Below are 19,605 nucleotides of genomic sequence, written 5' to 3' on the forward strand. Positions count from 1 at the left end.
TTTCCTGGTTCCTGCCTTTTAAAGCTCCTAAGCCTATGTCAAATTCTTTGATGTTAAAGGGCTTCCAGAGTTCATTCCAAGTAGTCCTCCATCTCTGTGTCCCAGTTTTCCCCCAAGTAGTCCTTTGAAATACAGTACCACACAATTGGTGTTTGTAAACATTTTCAACCTCCCCTTCAGGAGAAAAAATTATCATTAGAGCTGCTAATTCACCCCTTCCAAATATTAAACATCTTAATTCAGCAGAGAGCTTATCACCTGCTCTTTCCATTCCATGTCTTTGTCTGGGTTTGGAAAAGTAACCTTTAGACATCCATAACTCAGTTCTTTCTATACATATGCCCAACATTATCTATTACTTATTGACAGATAACAGCCTTCCTGTCACAAGACTTCCAATTTCATCTGAAAACTTTTACTTTCTTGTACTTTAAAATGTCTGGCAATCCAGCAGTGAGTTGTTGTTCTCTGTTGTTGTGGATGCAGCTCAGACCTGTCAGCATCTGAAGGCTCAGGCACACCCCCTTGAAACATCTGTAAGATTTGTTCTGCCTCTTGAAGAAGTAAATGGAATTCTGGGCTCTTCTTTGTCCAGAGCATTAGAGGAACGGACGTTTTTATTGAATTTTGATTCAGTTTGGTAATTTGGGGGATGCGGGGTCATTCTCTGAAATTCTCACTACCTTGATAATTTGGCTGCTAAAGGGGAAATTCAACAAAACAGTGTTGGGTTTGAAAGTCATTGAGGAAATTCAAGTTCAATATGGAAATTGTGAAACGGGTTATTGAAACTTTGGCCAAAGTTCAAGGGACCTACTTGCCATGCCTCTGTTTGGCCTTCCCATCATAATTTCTTACCTTTCTCTTCTTGTAAGGATCTTCAACTCCAGTGTAAGGCTTTGCATTTTGGTCTGACATAGTACTCAAGGTATTTTACAAAGTACTGCATTAATGTCCCTACAGATGATCTTTACACATCTTAAACAATATGCTGATCATAGCTCATTCGAAGGAGAAAGCATTAAAGGATGTGGCACGGACCATTCAGTTTCCTGAGAATTGCAGCTAGGTGTCATATTTTCCCGAAAACCATGCCCACTTCACATCTGTAACCACTTCTGGAATCCTATGTCCAGTTCTGGTGCCCAAAATTCAAGAAAGCGGTTGATAAGTTGGAGAGGGTTCAGAGCAGACCCATGAGAATGATTAAAGGATTAGAAAACATGCCTTATAGTGATAGACTCAGAGCTCAATGTAATTAGTTTAACAAAGAGGTTAAAGGGTAACTTGCTTATAGTCTAAAAGTATCTATATGGGGGAAAATATTCGATAATGGGCTCTTCAGTCTAGCAAAGAAAGTTGGTGTTGGTCCTGCTTTAAGCAGGGGGTAGGACTGGATGACCTCCTGAGGTCTCTTCCAACCCTAATCTTCCATCATTCTATGATTAACACAATCCAATGTCTGGAAGTTGAAGCTAGACAAATTGAGACTGGAAATAAGACGTATATTTTTAGCAGTGAGGGTAATTAACCATTGCAACAATTTACAAAGGGTTGTGATGGCGCATCACTGACCATTTTTAAATCAAGATTGGATGTTTTTCTACAAGATATATTCTAGGAATGTTGCCGGGGGGGAAGTTCTATGGCCTGTGTTATACAGGTACACGTACCCCTGGGGGTACACAGAGGTTTTCTAGGGGGATACTGTGACGGGTTGGATCACAGAAACCCCCTTGGGAGCTGCCACCTGATGTACCAAGACTACCCCTGCTTCTTTTTTCCCTGCCAGCTTAGGACTTCAGCACCCTGTCCTGCTGAGCCAGACACTCCCGTCTGCTCCAACACAGACCCAGGGTCTGAATAACTTGCCCCAAAGCTGCAAGTTTACCTGAGAACAGCTCACAGAAGTGTGCTTGTCTTTAGCACTTAGATGCCCAACTCCCAATGGGGTCTAAACCCAAATAAATCCGTTTTACCCTGTATAAAGCTTATACAGGGTAAACTCATAAATTGTTCGCCCTCTATAACACTGATAGAGAGATATGCACAGTTGTTTGCTCCCCCAGGTATTAATACATACTCTGAGTTAATTAATAAGGAAAAAAGTGATTTTATTAAATACAGAAAATAGGATTTAAGTGGTTCCAAGTAGTAACAGACAGAACAAAGTAAGTCACCAAGCAAAATAAAATAAAATGCGCAAATCTATGTCTAATCAAACTAAATACAGACAATCTCACCCTCAGAGATGCTTCAGTAAGTTTTTCTCAGACTGGACACCTTCCAGGCCTGGGCACAATTCTTTCCCCTGGTACAGCTCTTGTTCCAGCTCAGGTGATAGCTAGGGGATTCTTCATGATGGCTTCTCCCTCCCTCTGTTCTCTTCCACCCCTTTATATATCTTTTGCATAAGGCGGGAACCCTTTGTCCCTCTGGGTTTCCACCCCCCTCATTGGAAAAGCACCAGGTTAAAGATGGATTCCAGGTCAGGTGACATGATCACATGTCACTGCAAGACTTCATTACCCACTTGCCAGCACACACATATACAGGAAGACTAACAGGTAAACACAGCCATCTGCAGACAATGGTCCTGGTTAATGGGAGTGGTCAAGATTCCAAACCACTATTAATGGCCCACACTTTACATAATTACAATAGGCCCTCAGAGTTATATTTCATATTTCTAGTTTTAGATACAAGAGTGGTACATTTATACAAATAGAATGATCACACTCAGTAGATTATAAGCTTTGTAATGATACCTTACAAGAGACCTTTTGCATGAAGCATATTCCAGTTATATTATATTCACTTCTTATTATGTTTTTATAAAACCATATAGATTGCACAACGTCACAGATACATCACTCATCTAGATATTTGCCTAGTTTTATAAGAGGCTACATAAAAAGCTCTGGCGAAGTCAGTACAAACTAAAATTTCATACAGACAAAATAAGAAAGTAAGCGATTTTTCAGAAATAGCGAGCTGTGATACTTTTGTAAGCAAGTAGTTTTTAAATGAGGTGAAACTTGAGGTATGCGAGATAAATCAGACTCCTGAAAGGGGTACAGTAGTCTGGAAAGGTTGAGAACCATTGCTCTAAAATATCAAGAAGGAAAGAGATGTGTCCATAACTAGAGTTCCCTTTTGGCTGAGTAATCCTCGGTCTTAGGAGCCGCTAGCATATAGAGGTGGGCAAACTACGGCCCGCGGGCCACATCTGGCCTGCGGGACCGTCCTGCCCAGCCCTTGAGCTCCCGGCCGGGGAGCCTAGCCCCCGACCCCTCCCCCGGAGCCTGAGTTCCCCGTGCTGCCAGAGCTCTGGGCGGTGGGGCTGTGAGAGCCGCCACGTGTAGTGTATTAAATTGCTCCCCGTAGGAATGTGCTACTTGCGGAGCACCAGGACTGGCAGCCGTACGTAGTACCCCGTAAGTAGCACATTCCTATGGGGAGCAATTTAATACACTACACCAGCCCTACATACAGTTTCGGAACCCCGATGTGGCCCTCAGGCCAAAAAGTTTGCTCACCCCTGCGCTAGCCCTATCCATGTGCCTTCTAATATTTCTTTCTCACCAGCCAGATCTTTTACGCCAGAGTCTGACCCTAAATTCAGAAGCACAAAAACTACACTCAGGGCTCCATTTGTCGCTGCATCCATCTTTTAATCTTTATCCTTGGGGCAAATTTCATAGCCTTTTGGAGGAGAATGAGAGACCAGTGTTTGTGTTAACACCAACAGATGTACCAAAATTAGGGATGAGAGTGATTTCATTGCCACTTAGAGCAATTGAGAGGATTCTACCATGGACTAAAACTGCCTGTCATTCCTGCACGTGGAAACACACGACACTCATTAATAGTTAGACATCCTTTGAGGATTTACAAGTCTGCCATATAATTTTAACTTCTCATTGGATGCTCAAACGTGTTAGTAGTGGGGAAGGCGGGAAATGAGAAAGGAGGTGGTAGTGTTATAATTGTGCCTACAAGTTTACCTCTAATTGTGATCTCAACTGTGGGAAAGAGGATAAATGTTCCAATCACATATAAATGTTGATAGGAAAAGGTGTAAAAGGGAGATGGACTGGATTATTGTGAATAAAATGGCCTCCTGATATAACTCAGGGACTGTGTTAAGATAAGAAACGTGGGACTGAAAATCAATTAACTGAAATTAGGCCTAACCGGTGGACAAAATGAGAGGATGAGCTATTCTGCCCATCACTTCCCTTTGGGGTCCTGAAAAGAAGACTTTTGGGGGGAAGTGGAGAACAAGCACACAAATTACGGACTGAAAGAAGGGGAAGGAATGAGGTTCACCTTCATGGCTGCTAGCCCCACCATGGGACCCTGGCATCCACTCTGACACCACTGGGCCTTTGACATCCCGATCCTGAGAGGCGTCCTGACCAGACCAGGCCAAGAGAGCAATCCAGATGACATCACCACCTCCACTGGCTCCAGCTGAATCCCAAACACCACCTGAGATGTGAGAATTTCTCCCCTCCCTCCTCACCCCACCCCCCCCACCAATGTGTCCTTTTCCTTCCCCTCCTTATTTCTTCTCTTTCCTATCCATCTCCTTTTTCTTGCTGTCTAATAAGAGTCTGGCTTAGCTGGCCAATGCTGTATCTTTTGCAACACTGTTGTGAGCAGGTGACAAAAGAGCCAGCTAAAAGCAGTGCCCCAAACAGCCTGATGCTGGGAGAAGTTTGCCAGGTCTCGGAACGGCTGATAAAACCGTGTTCTGTGGGACTGTTTTTCCAGCACTGAGGGTGGAAGTGAAAGTCAACACCATAGATAGAAGTTGCGTTTTCTGTCTTTGCTGTTCTCCCCTTTTGTGCATGTTTGTCTTGACTTGTATTCTAGGAAACGGGATTGGACTTTAACAATAACATCTCCAGCCCATCTCAACTCACTTCTCTTTCCCCCACAAAGGGCAGTTAATACCATCTAACGGACTGTCCAACAAACGGGTTTTCCTTATAAAATCTCTCTACAGCTAAAGGAAAAGGGAATAAGGCTTATGGTTAAAATAAAAGCCTTATTTAATACTTTAACTAGTTTTACTTCTTTTTCCGTATCTTTAACAAAAGGTTAAAAAGATTTTTAAAGGCGTGTTTGCCCTGGTGCTAAGGAGGCTGAGGTCTCTGTATACCAAACCGTGAACCTTGTTTAACACTGTTAAATGTTGGACAGTGGCACGGTCATGTTAACGCCTCTGACTCTTTGGACCCATATAGTCCATTGAAATTAATACAGCAGTGAGCAGTCTTGTGTGAAATGTCCATTTGTTCACCGGTACAGATAAACATATATACGATGACCACAAACAATGGTAGTGACTGCAGTTTTCTTGGACGTCCATTGAAATGAGTGGGATGCCTGGTACTTTTCAGCAGCATGGCTCTGTTTAGGACCCTGATGAGGAACAACTGTACTCTAATGGTGTCCTATTAGCCATTTGTGGCAGGGGCACACTTTCTGTGAACTAGCTGAAACAGGAGCCTCCCCTGTATGGCAAGAAACTTGATTCGCTCCCAATATCGCTCCATTTTTCAGCATGGCCCAACTAACGGTCTTCAGCGCTTCTGGACCTCTGTATTCTTACCTGTCACCAGTTCCTTTGCTAACACTGGATTCTACTGAGGATTCTCTCTATCAACCATTTTTGCTCTGTGTGGCATTTACCGCCAGCTGATTCCTGCTTTTAGCTTCTAGCTACTAAACTGTGCTTTGTTTTATATGTTCTAATCCACTGTATTTAGGCCATGTATTTAATCCCTGTTCTTTTTCTTTGTGCATACATCCTCATACCCCAGCACCTTCCTGCAGAATCTCAGGCAACCAAAGGATATGAAGCTTTGCTTGATTTGTAATTTATTCTCTCTAAAAGCATTGCAGTCCTCCACACCACCTGCAGTGCTCCTCATCTTCCTCTTTACTGCTCCTTCAAGACTCCTCTACAGTGAACTTTTCTCCTCCAAACTCATTCACCTTAACTTGACCCCCTGAGAGTTCTTTCCACCCTAACCCTAATCATCCTCATCATCATCACCACTAATAAATTTATTATACTGCACCCAAAGTGTGAGATGTTTGTGTCACACACACACGAGAGGGCAGCGAGTGCTAGTAACAATGTGGTGGGATTAGAGAGAGAGAAAAGTTAGTGCACGTGATTATTTTAGGTTACATGCACATCTCGATTTTTTTGATGAATGTGTGTAAATGTATGGTACACACTAAGGCATACCGTATATGTAGGTGTCCAAAATGTGTATAGATTATGCGTGTTTTCCTTTTTTCTGAGCACATTTTTGCCCCCACCCCCTTCTGTAAGTATCCCAATCTGATTCTTATTACTGTTGAGCCATCCACAATATGCATCTCCTGCTGAATTAGCCCTTTGTACATAAATAGATATAACACGTGTACATACTATGCTTGATCCCGCTCACCAGTGGAAATTCATTCCTTGCCCAGGATCTTGTAGACAAAGCCATAGACCTTTTCAGCACCATGGAAGCTGAGAATAACTCCATAGCAGGCAACTCCTCTTCCCAATTCTGTACAAAATCTCACCGTCACCCACCTCTGCATACATACATTTGAGCACACCTGCATCTTTGTTCTCTCCGTTTGCCCTTCGCTCCCGTGTTCTCTTTCCTACATCTCAAGTTCCACCCTGTATGCTGTTCAGCTATGCTCCATCACTGTTACAACTCTCAGACTCAATCGCTGTTATACATCCATGTTATACGGGGGGGAGGGATAGCTCAGTGGTTTGAGCATTGGCCTGCTAAACCCAGGGTTGTGAGTTCAATTCTTGAGGGGGCCACTTAGGGATCTGGGGCAAAATCAGTACTTGGTCCTGCTAGTGAAGGCAGGGGGCTGGACTTGATGACCTTTCAAGGTCCCTTCCAGTTCTAGGAGATAGGATATCTCCATTAATTTATTTAATTTATCCCAGCTCTGGAGCATTATGAGGTCTGGAGCTCTCGTTAGATACTCTATAGGATTGCCATCAGGGCTGCAATGTTTTAATTTTTATTCCTCCCTCATTTCCAGATGTGCTGATTATCCTTGCTACCTACCAAGCTAGCCCTCCCCTCCTGCTCTTTCCCCAGATCGATAGGAGGAGCTTGCTTCTCTCCTGCCACCCAAGATTTCCCTAATTTGTTTCTTCCAACTCCTCCCTACCGAGTCTTTCTCCTGCCCTTTCTGCTTCCTTACTGTTCAGTGACTTTCATAATATCAAATTGATTTTAAAACCCTTGTCCCCTTCTACTATTATTTGGTCCAGACTCGTTGTAGCATCTAGGATTAAATCTTGTCTGTATGAAGCTTCATAATCCCATAAACAGGGTTGGGGGAGGGCTCAGGCAAACCCTACCTTGATGCCACCCCTTTGCCTGCAACAGCCTCTCAGCTGTTGTACTCCAAGCCCCCCTCTCTGTCTCCAAAGGTCTGCTGCAAACCCACCTCCTCCACTAGTCCTACCAACAATGTCTGTGTATAGAAGAGTAAGAAAGTGTGTGTGTCAGCTTTGCAAAACTCTTCTGAGCATTTATGAGCCCATGCTGAAAATTTGCTTCTATAATTATTATCTTGACATGGGGCAAAAATATTGCACAGCATGAGCAAATGGGAAGGTAGGATTTTGCATGTGTGTGTGTGTGAAATACATAATACACGTGATATAATATAAAAAAACCTGTGTGTATATAAAATTCAGCTACTACAGTGACAAAAGGGTGTGGGTGTGTGGGTGTGTGGGTGTGTGTGTGTGTGTGTGTGTAAAAACAGAACTTGATGGTTTGGCTTAAAGGTTTAATTGGCATCAGTTTGGGATAACTGCATTATTCACAAGTAATGAAACCATGTGCAGATTATGCAGGTTACAGTAAATGAGTGCTAATAAAATCATTGTACCACCCATCCACACCATCATTCTGAAGGTGGGACATGTATGATGCAGAAAACCTTGTCCCTAAATTAGTGAATTTGGGAATAAAGAAGCCAGCTGTGTGTACTCCTAACTACACACAATGTATTAGAATCTCTGTATACTTGTATACTTGCATGTATAGCTGTGTTACAGTATATGAAAGGATATTCCCAAATTCTGTATCATTAATTTACAATGGGTGCCTTTTTTCCTTGTGTGTTTGAACTCTTTATTCTTTGTTCATTGCTTAACAGTTCTTTGATTCTTTCATTGGAGAAGCCTTTTGGAAAAGAGGCTAGAGTCCCTCTGTTACCTGCCCTGGGTGGCCCTAGCTGTAGGCCTTGCAAAGACATTACTTCTTTGGCCTGAACACAATCCTCTCAAACCTTTAGCCTGGCTAAATGCTTTGTACAAACAGCCGCATACAGATCTGCTCTATTCTCTTGTGATTTTCTGCTCAAGGGGCCGTATGGTAGGTGGCTTGCTCTATCTCGCCGCTCGCCTTGGTAGTGGAGAAAGTACAATAAACGAATCTGACAGTGCCGAGGCCACCACTGTGCTGGGTCGTTCTGAGAAAACTGTACTGAAACCTGATTGAGGAGATTAAAACCAAGAACTGGCTGTGTCTTTCCTTTAAAGCTCTGTTCCTTTTTAAAAGGACTTTGTACATTTCCTTTCCCCAGATAAGTTTGTGGCATTGGTATGTAAAACGTGACCTATGAGTACAGAGGGTGCTGCAGTACTTTGTAATAATAATGTGGTGAAACACCCCATTCATTCCTGTTCCAATCCCTTGAAGTCAATGTACACATTGCATCGTATAAGCAATATCTGTGATCTCATTTGTACTGTAATACAAGTAATATAATAATGATCTCATAGGCTGTTTCACTCCTTGGATGTATTATTCATGCAATGCATGCCTCCACCAGTTTTTTGAGGAGTTACCGTTTGAGCCAGTCTGCACTACAGAATTTACTGAGTTAGTGTATGTTTAATACAGCGGTGCTGTAACATGGGTTACTCTTCCCTGTACAGGATGGACCATACTTTATTACAGTTGTTTATTAAAGTGTGTTACACCCCACTACAGACAGGGTTGTAACATGGTTCCTCAACATAACTAGAGCAGAGCTAATAATTAGACACATGTAATGAATGGGATGGATTTTACCTTGAATTTGTCCCTAAACAGATCACAAGATTTGGGAATGTATTGCTTATCTGGAAACATTCAAGAATATCAGCAGCAGATCTTTTGCAAACAAATTGTCATGAATAGTTGAAAGACGGTGTCTGCACAAATTGGGAATCTTACAGTTGAGTTTAGAATTCTAAATTAGTTTCTAGCAACTGTTAGACACTTGAATTTACAAACTGGCTTTTTTCAAAAAAATAATTTCTGATATTTCTCCCAATATTCACTCGGCTATAGATATAACAGGATTTGGCCACATCCATAGAAGCAAGAATATACGCCTGCCCCTCTCAAAACACTCCTTTGTTACAGCACAGTGCCCCAGTGCAGTAAACCTGTAGACAGGCCCCTTAAATATGCCATCTCAGTGATAATATTTTCTGTGCATTCTTGGGAAGCCAGAAGGCTTTTTCCTGCATTTAAAATGTGTGTGGTGTTCAGATGCTTAATATGGGGGTTTTGTATTATGTGAATGTGCCCAGATGCTGTGGGGATGGGCATGTAACAGAAAATCGCCTCTTGCAGAGCACCAGCATGAGACCTCTGCATTGCTTAAGTCCCTCGTAGGGCGTGGACTGTCCCCTGAGCACACGGGTGAAATTGAGTCTGTTAAATAAGTTTATACAAAATGCACAGTAACATGAATATAAATGGTTTAATGAAATTTAAAACTAATTCAATGAAAATAGTTTGTCACTTTAAATTTCAACTTTCCCCTGGACTGTTTGCAGCCCGGACATTGGAGCACTGTGGGCGATAGCTGGAGACTCTGAAAATGAAATTGACTAGAAACTGAGCAGCCTAGTTTAACTGTACAATCTCCATGATGTGCAAATGTCAATCAAAACCAAACTTGTCAAACATACAGGCCTAAATTTAGGCCTCGGGTCCATATTTAGGGACCATCAGAGGTGGACCTTTCTTTGCCAAACATCTTGAATGGTGAAATTTAAATTAGTTTTTTTGTTTAATTCTTTGTTAAATTAAGTTTCTGTTAGTAGCACAGGTATGGGATTTTGGTTTTGAAAACCTGTTTATTAATCTGACTGCCTCTCTGAGTTCTGTAACAAAAAACAACTTGCTGCAATTTTCCAAATATTGTACTACAGTGAGAGTCACTTTAGAAATGCTTGATTGAGAGGTTTGTCTTAATGACAGTTTAGACTATTTTGGTATTTTAAAATATTAAAAAGTAAAACTATTAACATTTGAAAATTGGCACTTTAAAAAGGACATGGCAGCCAATTTCCAAATTGGAGGATGTGCCTCCTCCGACATTTGAATGAAAAGGTTGCGGTGGAGGGGGGACAAATGATCTTAATTGCATGAGAATTTGGAAATGGGGCAAATTCCGTGTGTCTCATTAAAGCCAGTGGGACTGTTCAAGTGACTGGGCTGCAGGATCAGGGCCTTAAAAATGTGGTTCTTAGATGTATTTTTCCTTCTTGGTATTACTTCAAAGTGAGAGAAATAATGGAAGCAGGCTTCCAGTGAAGGGAATATATGGAGTGAGGTGGCACCATTTAGGACTTTGCGGGTAACCATATATTATCCCTCAGTACCTTAGTCTGGGCATGAAGATGTGAAGTAAAACCTTGCTTTTATCCTCCTTTGCTCTCAGCAGGGGCACAGGGGCTGTGGAGGCTTCATGCTAGGCTGAGGACTTGCTCCCCTACCTTAAAAAGTCCTGACATGATGAACAACTGTGCTGAAGTAGCTGCTAAATCATGGGTGTTGGGATCATTTTATTTAAAAGCTATAGCTTGGAGCACTTTTTCTTCTTCTGTACAGCCATGGTAAACGGTGTCTCCTGCAAACTGTCCCAGTTTGACATACTGTAATTCCACAAAAGCAACAAAATTCAGCCAGGCAAAAGCATAGGACATACAGTTGGCGTATGGTATTCCTAGGTGACTTCACAAACCACGTACACTTAGACATGAGGGAGTAAAGTGAGGTTGGAGATTCAGCCATGATCCTTGTATCTAAGTGAGGTCCTGGTTTTGTATGAAGAGTCGTTCTAATGGTTGGTTTAGTAAACTTGGGCAAGATCAGATGGCCGGAAACAGGCCTTCAACACAAGTGCTCAGCAAGGAGAAATACGGTTATCAGCCTCTTTGTGACCATTATCAACCAAGAGCTGTGAAATGATCCTCTAACCTGAAATCATAATGTATGGTCCCCCGTATTAGTTTTAGACTAAGTTTAACCAATACATTAGAAGAAAAATAAACCACCTGAGTGTAGAATTGGGGCCGGATTACACCAGAAAGGGGCAAACATGGCTTTGGAAGTGTTCTTTGCTTTATAAACCAACGGTATTCAGATGTCAAAAGTCCACTTCCAAAATAAATAAATAGGCCACACAGTGGCGGCAGTTCTTCCCGCTTTGGGTGCTTGTATACGGGCAAAAATGTTTCATACCAGAAAATGCAGATAATCTGCTGCAGAATAATTAATGGTGCTGCTGGGCATATTTTTTTGATGAATGCTTATGGAACCCGGTGACAGGCGTGAAATTAGAAAATACCTTCAGTGCCCTAAAATATAAATAGCTTTCGGAACTGAAAAGAGTTTCACAGCTGAAGATTTTATTGTGTTGAGAGGAAAAACTTTTCCACCCCCACCTCCCCTTTCTTCTTTGCAAGTTGTTTGTCCATTCACAAAACAAATACTCTGAAGCCCAGTGCGGCTCATGGGAATAAATTTCAGGTCGAATTAGTACAGTTTCCTTGCTGTCAGGACGGTGGAATTAATGGTGTTTTGATGACACAAATTTTGAAGGGCAAACAAAGAAGCTGAAGGGAGGGAGACATGACTCCTTAGAAGTGCAGTCCTCCTCTCCCCCAGTCTCTCTTGTCTTCCCTGTCATCCGTCTGCCAATCTCCCTGTCCATGGTTAGTTAAAGGCGCTTTTTATCCTCTTTTCTTTCCCACAGAGTTTGCCAGATCCGGGCCAGTGCCTGGGTTCCAAGGGGACACACTGCAGTTGGCCTTCATCGACTTGAGACAAGTAAGTCTTTGTGTTTTTGTTTTTTGTTTTTCTTTTAAGATGTGTGACTGAAGACCATCAGGTCTTAAGGAAAAGGGAGGGGAGGGGAAGCGGCATTGGTGATTCAGGCCAGAGACCTATATTCTCCCCCTTTCTCCCCCGTACTCAAGACCGCCAACTTATTTAGCTATCCAGGGTCCTAGGAGTGGCCGAGGTGAACAAGTTGGTGGTGTAGGGAAAGGGAGAAAGACATAAGTGACCCCAAGCAATGGGCCCATTGTGCTCTGGTTGGCTTCTGCAGACATGGCAAAAAGATAACTCTGAAACTCTCTGTGCTGACACTAAGCAGGTGTTGCTAACAGAGAGAGCAGTGATGCAGAGACCGCCTGCATGGAGCACTTTTGTTCGCAGATAATGCCCGGAGAAGCGTTTCAGGAGGGCGAAGGAATTTGCATTCTGGGTTGTGTAGGGTGTGTGTGTGTGTGTCTTTTTTTTTTTCCCCCAGCTCCCTCTTTTGCAGACATTCCCCAGCCATGAATGACAAAGTGGCTGTTTATGAAGATGGGTACAAAAGGCTCCGCCCATTGATGCCTACCTCACAAGAGATCCCATTATAGCCATGTTGACCGTAGCAGGTACTAAGGCATCCCTAGAGCTTGGCAAGCCAGTTTAGGGAAAAGGGCCATTCTAGCGAGTCATTTGTTATGGTAGAAATGGGCATTATTGATATACCAGGCGGGGGGAAAAAGAGAGCAGGGCCCTGTCATCTCTTGGCACTGAAGATGGATGGGGTTGGATAGAAAGTCTGAATGAAGTAGGACTCGATGACTGATGTTTCTCTCCTATTAAAACAATCTTTTTTTGTCTGTTAAACCCCCTCTGCTTTGTCTCTCCTGCCATAATGATGCAGTGCCTCTTGTTTGCAGGGTTGACATAGTTTGCATTCTGAAAACTTTCAGATGCACAGGGTATTTCTTTAATCTGCATAATCCCTTGTATCGATGATCTCCTCACCACTGTGACTCTGATTCATGCCGGAACAGCTTTTAACCCATAATGGATTGCGAACCCTCTCCGAATCCAATTGATGTGCATTGTAATCTGTCATCCAATGACACTTGTGCAAAGCTACGTTAAAGTTTGATGATGATAATGAGTCTCCACATACCCACTTACGTTTGGGAATTCAATTCTGCATGGTTTGTTTCCATATCAAACTTGTCCATTTGCTTACATGTAAGGTCCATTTGAAATATTGTCTTAAGTGCCTCGCAGGAAAGAAATGAGTTGTCATTCCCGAATCTCATGCTTTTGCATACAGAAGTGTTTCAACATCACATACAGAGTTGTCAGTAAAGCACACATGACCTTGTGTTTTAGGTAATATAGGGGTGTTGGTTCTTCTCCAAAGATACAGAGATGAATGCAGAGATTTTGAAGAGGAAAGCTGTGGGGTTTTTCTAAAGAATTAAATGCCCTATAAATGCTTCTCAGATGTTTAACTTCTATGAAGCAGTGTATTAACTGGTAGGCCGGTGTATGTGTAATGTTAATATGGTTTATAAGGGCAGTATGCACCCAAGTGAATTCAACATGAGCCAGGATACAGTTAGACGATGGTCCATTTGTTGCTTCCTCTCTAATATTTCTGCTCCTTGGTCAAATACTCTCCTCTACACAAGTTCTCTAATTGTATTTGTTTGTAAGTTTCCTGCTACTAAGTGTATTCTGTTCTTTCTCTTCCACTAACTGGTCTTCAGCATTTTTGATAACTTGCCGAAGATGTAATCTGTGCTGGGGTAAAGTAAAGACTTGACTCACCTAGCCTGCCTAGTGGAATCTGCAGTTCAGGACAGGCAACGCCATATCTTTGAGTGTCGGAGTGATGCTGTCTTGATACAAGTAGGGTATTGCTTGGGTAGCACATGGTAATTGGCCATTCTGTGTCATTCTAAAACCTCTGGGAAGTACAGATATCATTTGTTCATACAGGGCAGTGCATGACATTTTACATAAATATAAGTTCCCTGTCTGCACAGATTTTCACTGTGAGAAGCCCTGATCCTGCAAGGAATTTTGTGCATCCCCTGCACATACATGGAGCCGTGCTGACTTTCTCACCACAGGCAATCCTAAAAAACCTGAACCCTTGTCTTTCTATAAATATGTGTTTGGGGTGTTCCACGGACACTTTTGCTCTGTCACTGTTATATCATGTGAAACCGTAGGAACTTGACAGAGGAATGGAAAACCTTTCCTATGAAAGGAGACTCGAGGAGCTCTGTTTGTTTAGCCTAACCAAAAGAAGGCTGAGGGGGGATATGATTGCTCTCTTTAAATATATCAGAGGGATAAATACCAGGGAGGGAGAGGAATTATTTCAGCTCAGTACTAATGTGGACACGAGAACAAATGGATATAAACTGGCTGTGGGGAAGTTTAGGCTTGAAATTAGACGAAGGTTTCTAACCATCAGAGGGGTGACATTTTGGAACAGCCTTCCGAGGGAAACAGTGGGGGCGAAAGACCTCTCTGGCTTTAAGATTAGGCTAGATAAGTTTATGGAGGGAATGGTTTGATGGGATAACGTGATTTTAGTCAATTAGGCAATAACGTGCCATCGCTGGTAAAATGAGGGTCCGGCGGGAGAATCTTGCCTGTATGCTCGGGGTTCTACTGATCGCCATATTTGGGGTCGGGAAGGAATTTTCCTCCAGGGTAGATTGGCAGAGGCCCTGGAGGTTTTTCGCCTTCCTCCGCAGCATGGGGCAGGGGTCCCAAGCTGGAGGATTCTCTGCTACTTGAAGTCTTTAAATCACGATCTGGAGACTTCAACAGCTGAGTTAAGGGAAAGTAGGTGGGTCAGCTTTTGTGGCCTGCATCATGCGGGAGGTCAGACTAGATGACCATAATGGTCCCTTCTGACCTTAAAGTCTATGAGCTAAATTTGAAAGTCACCTCTTCAAACCACTTCAGTGGGGTAAGTTTTAGACAACCGCTGGCTTTGAGTTTATAGCAGCTGTTTTGCTTACCACTTGTCAAACAGCAAACATTTTAGATGCGTCTTTTACTGTGTCCCAAAGCCAGTTGTGGTTGTGGGTTTACGTTGAATGACAATCAAAGGATGTTTCCCTCAAATATACACTTCCCTCCCCCTCTCCCGCCATATTCCCTAACTCCCCACATTACCTGTATAATCATAGGTAGCCTTCCTTGTTTTATGAGTAGCATGAAATAAAAAGTGAAAAGCCGGATTTTTTTTTTTTTAAATAATTCATTGGTCCTTCGTAGACATGACAAAGTTAATTGGAAGGTTATTTGGTGAGATGCATGTATTTCTTTAATATGGATTTCCAGTTCATGTTTTAATCAGAAACTTGGTGGTAAAAATTGGATGAAATGAAAGATTTGTGTTTAGCCTCCTGCCAACGGACACCTTTTGTACTGCAATGCTGTCTGCACCGTCCTTGCTGTCTGCTTTGTGTCGCTCTTGTCAGTTTCATGCTAGGAAGTGATTGCATTCAAGGCTACCCTCCCCAGCCAGCAGCATGAAAGCATGGCCCCAGAACGGGCCATGACAGCTTGACAGTAAGCACAGATTCTCCCATTTTTTCCAAGAAAATTTATTTCTATTCTCTGCGTAGGGCTAGTTTCATAAACTGGAGGCAGGTTGAAAACAGGCAATTGCATGAGCCTGACACCAAGTGCTTAGATTTAGTCCTTGCCCATCCCACTGAGTGTGCAGCAATGTGTAGAAATACTTGTTAAAAGATGTCAAAAACGCCTTGTTTCATGCTTTGATGAAATACACATTGCAATGTTCAAACCATGAGAGAGAGATTGTCAGTTAAACTGAATAATTCCCCGAAGGGGAAGCTAAGATAGTAGTTTTGCTTTTGGCAAACCCTCTGACATGTCTTTGGTCCACACACGCACTTGCATATTTGAAGCACATTTTTCAGTTGAAAGAGAAGACCTTGCAAAACGTGGCTAATCACGGCGTTAATCACAGAATCCTAGACGTTAGACACGACAAAAGGTCCCATTAGGTTCCATCCAGTTCATCTCCCAGCCAGTGTAGGAGCATTCCTTATTGCAGTAGCTCTCCAACTAAATCCTTCTGTAGACCGCTTTGTCAGGGAGAGACCAGCTCCTCATGCAATATCCCCCGTCTCTCTCAGCCTGGCACTCTAGGTAGGTCTGGAGCAGCTGGGAGCGTGCTTCCCAGTAAGGGTAGCCAGTCAAGTGCTAGATCTGATCAAGCTAGTGCGAGCAATGGGGCTGCAGTGGCACAGGCCCCGGGTCAGCCGACCCTCCCAACTACAAGTCCACCCGACCTCCCCGGTATTCACGCAGGTGGCTAGCCTAATCACCTCCCAAGCCACTTGCTAATTTTAGTGTGTTAGCTGGAGCAGAGCTGGCGCCTGTCTGTCTACCCACTCTGGGAAATGCACTCTCAGGCGCAGGGTAGAAGTAGCTTAAAAGTTCCAATCTGCTGATGCTGCAGGAGATGGCTTCCTGGATTGTTGATGTCAATGAGCTACAGCTTGTGAAGCATTGCCTTACTGCCATATGCCTAGATGTGTTTTCTTTCCTATTTAGTGTGTAATGCCCCCAAGCAATGGGGCTTCCACCTCTCCCCTGGGAGGCGAATGTGCTATAGCTTTATACCGGCCGGATGTCTTTCCTGATATTCGGTGTAAATTTTCCTTTCCTTCATTTCATCCCATTACAGTACTCCTAATTCTCCCTCTGAGTTGTATCCCCACTCAGTCCCCTCATTTCATAGGGTTTGGTTGCTACTTGTGCAACCCACGCTAATACAGTGTGACTCGCTGGACCACTCTTTGAGCTAACAGAGCTTGGTCTTTTAGCTCAGCCTAGAGAGGCACAAAATTAACTTTTATAGGTCAATATGTTCAAAAACTGGTGCCTAAAGTTAGCCTTCTAAATCCATATTTAAATTGAGTTTCCTGTCTTTGAAAATATTTACCATAATGCCTTGTTGGAAAGCAATACATCGTATGCAAAGTCATGGGTTCATTATGCCCCATTTAAACAACTGTTTCATTTATGACCCCTGCATTAATAAGCTAGTCCTGTGGGAGATTTGTGAGTAGTTACACCTTGGGTTTTGATAATGCCCTCCAAGTGAGGATCTCCGAGTGCTTTAGGAACATTAGGGTAAGCCTCTCAACACCCCTCTGAGACAGGCAAGTAAGGATAACACTCATTTCATCTGTGAGAAAACTGAATTACCAAGAGCTTAATGTCAGAGAAGATGCAACAGGTCTGTGGGAGGGCCAGGAGTGGAACCCGGAGTGTTCTAATGGCTACTTCCTGTGCTCTAACCATGAGGCTGCTCTGTCTGACACAGTCACACTGGGGGGGGCTAGGCCTAAGTTCCATGCCTTTCCTTGCGCTTCGAATGCCCTCTTCAGATCTGTTGGCTATGACACTGAAGTGTCCCTATAAACTCATCTCCACCGATAACCTGGGAGAAGTGAAGGAGCAGAAAGGTGACGACAAATAATGGAAAAAAACAAAAACAAATCCTCAAGATGGCCACGTCATCCTGTCATCAAAATCTTTTTATTGGCACCTAGTCCTCTTGCCCCCGTCCCCTTCTTATCTTTCCGACTCCTTATGGTAGTGTCATGTCAAATCAAGACAGTACACCCTTCTTGGAAGGAACTATGACCCTGAATCTGAACTGCACTTCTCAAGAAAGATCATTTTGATGGGTATAGGAAGAGGCAAGGTGGCTTTAAGTCACCTTTTTCCTCCTGGATTGTGGGTTTGGACTGCCAGGGGCTGTCCAAATTCCTGGTGGCTTTGAATGGCCCCCTAATGGGTTACTCCATTTGTCCAGAGCAGAGCACTCCAGCCACATACACTCCTTCTGATTCTGAATATGCCCCTTCCCTCTCTTGGACCTAGCCATAGGCCATATGGGTGTTGCATAGGATGATTCTCTCAATCCTGCAGCTCCTGAAAACATGATGGAGGAATTCTCTGTGGAGCAACTAAACCATCCTAAAAGAGCTAGCAGCAGATTCCAGAACCCAGGCTAATGTTTTGCTTGCTTGTTAGGCTCAGAATGTGTTTTTGGGGCACTAAAAAATAAAAGTATTTTGAAAAAGGCGCCTTTCTTCAAAATCAATAAATTACCTAATGCTAAATGTCTGACTCACAAAGGAAAGATGAATCAGAGTTTGTGCTGAAATCCAGGCTGACATGGTCTTCAGCTAACACTGCTCTGCAAGAAGTTAAAAGGCACGAAGGCATGGATTTAGAGCCTTAACTCTGAATTTCCTTGCTTTGGTGGGTTTAAGCTAGTCTTAATGGTACTTTAAACATGGCTTTTTGCAGTTCAATTATATTAAGCTCACACAACCCCTAGTTCATTCAGCTGCTCAGACTCCATCAAAACCCATCACCCTTGATCCAGAAAGGATGTATTGGCATGCTGGGGATTTAGCCAGCCTAGATACTCCCCAGAGCCTTCAAACAAAAAATCGGGAGTGCAAACATATACTGTTAGTGCTTCAGTTAGTCTAGAAAAATTCTGCCCGGGTTTCTTTCATTACAGTGTACTCCTGTGGATATTGTTGGGAGTAAATGTTGCAGGGGGTTCGATATTAATTGTCAGAAAGATTGGACCCTTCCGTTGTAAACTCTCCCGGGTCAGAGAATCAATTGTCATCTATGAAGTAACTTTATGGTCCTATCTAAGTAAGGAGTAGACTGGAAGCTTATTGTGAGAATCATGTAATTTTCCCCCCAACGCTGTGAGAGGTCGAATTGTGACAACTGTGCAAAGAAATGTATGAGCATTCATTTTATGTGGATGTCTTTGTTAGTCTGTTTTTCCTTCAGTGGTGGAGCAAACAATATATTCAATCAGATAAAACTCCATTTCCACCCAAAACCTCAGTGAATAGGAAAAGTTGCATCTAGACGGGGAGCACATTTTAGTTATTTGTTAAAATTTGGGGTCTGATCCTGCTCTTTGCTGAGCTCACTCAACTCTCATTGTCTTCCTCAGGGATAATAAGCCCCTTTGGATGTGTCATCAGTTCCCTATACCTTAGATCAGACAACTGTCACTTTGAAATATCTGCCATGTAATGGAGAGTGATTATAAACAGTCGTAGCTAGATGGTGTTAGCCAGCTTGTTGGTAGCAACAAACCTCTCCTCCCCACCCTGACGGCAGATGCCCTCTAATTGCAGGAGATTGTGAGGCAGTCATCTGATCAGGGAAATGGACACCAGTTGAGTGATAAGGCCCACTTTCACCTTTAACCTGTTGATTGAGGCAGGATTGATGGGGGATGAAGAGGGCCAGAGGTGGATGCCCTTAACCTCAAGATCCCTGCCTGTGAAACTGAATACACTCCAATAATCTCTGCATGCTTGGAAGCTGTCACTCTTGAGCTGGCTAGGAAAGC

General features: G+C 43.1%; 1 protein-coding gene across 1 annotated transcript in view; it reads left to right on the forward strand.

The window, feature by feature from the left end:
- EXOC6B (exocyst complex component 6B) overlaps positions 1–19,605 on the forward strand; it is a 436,833-nt gene that overhangs the window by 326,843 nt on the left and 90,385 nt on the right. The window contains exon 20 of the mRNA XM_065404703.1: positions 12,100–12,173. Within this exon, the coding sequence (XP_065260775.1) occupies positions 12,100–12,173 (74 nt within the window). The remainder of the gene's footprint in view (positions 1–12,099; positions 12,174–19,605) is intronic.

The sequence above is a fragment of the Emys orbicularis genome, chromosome 5 (genome assembly GCF_028017835.1).
Source record: "Emys orbicularis isolate rEmyOrb1 chromosome 5, rEmyOrb1.hap1, whole genome shotgun sequence".
Lineage (NCBI taxonomy): Eukaryota > Metazoa > Chordata > Testudines > Emydidae > Emys > Emys orbicularis.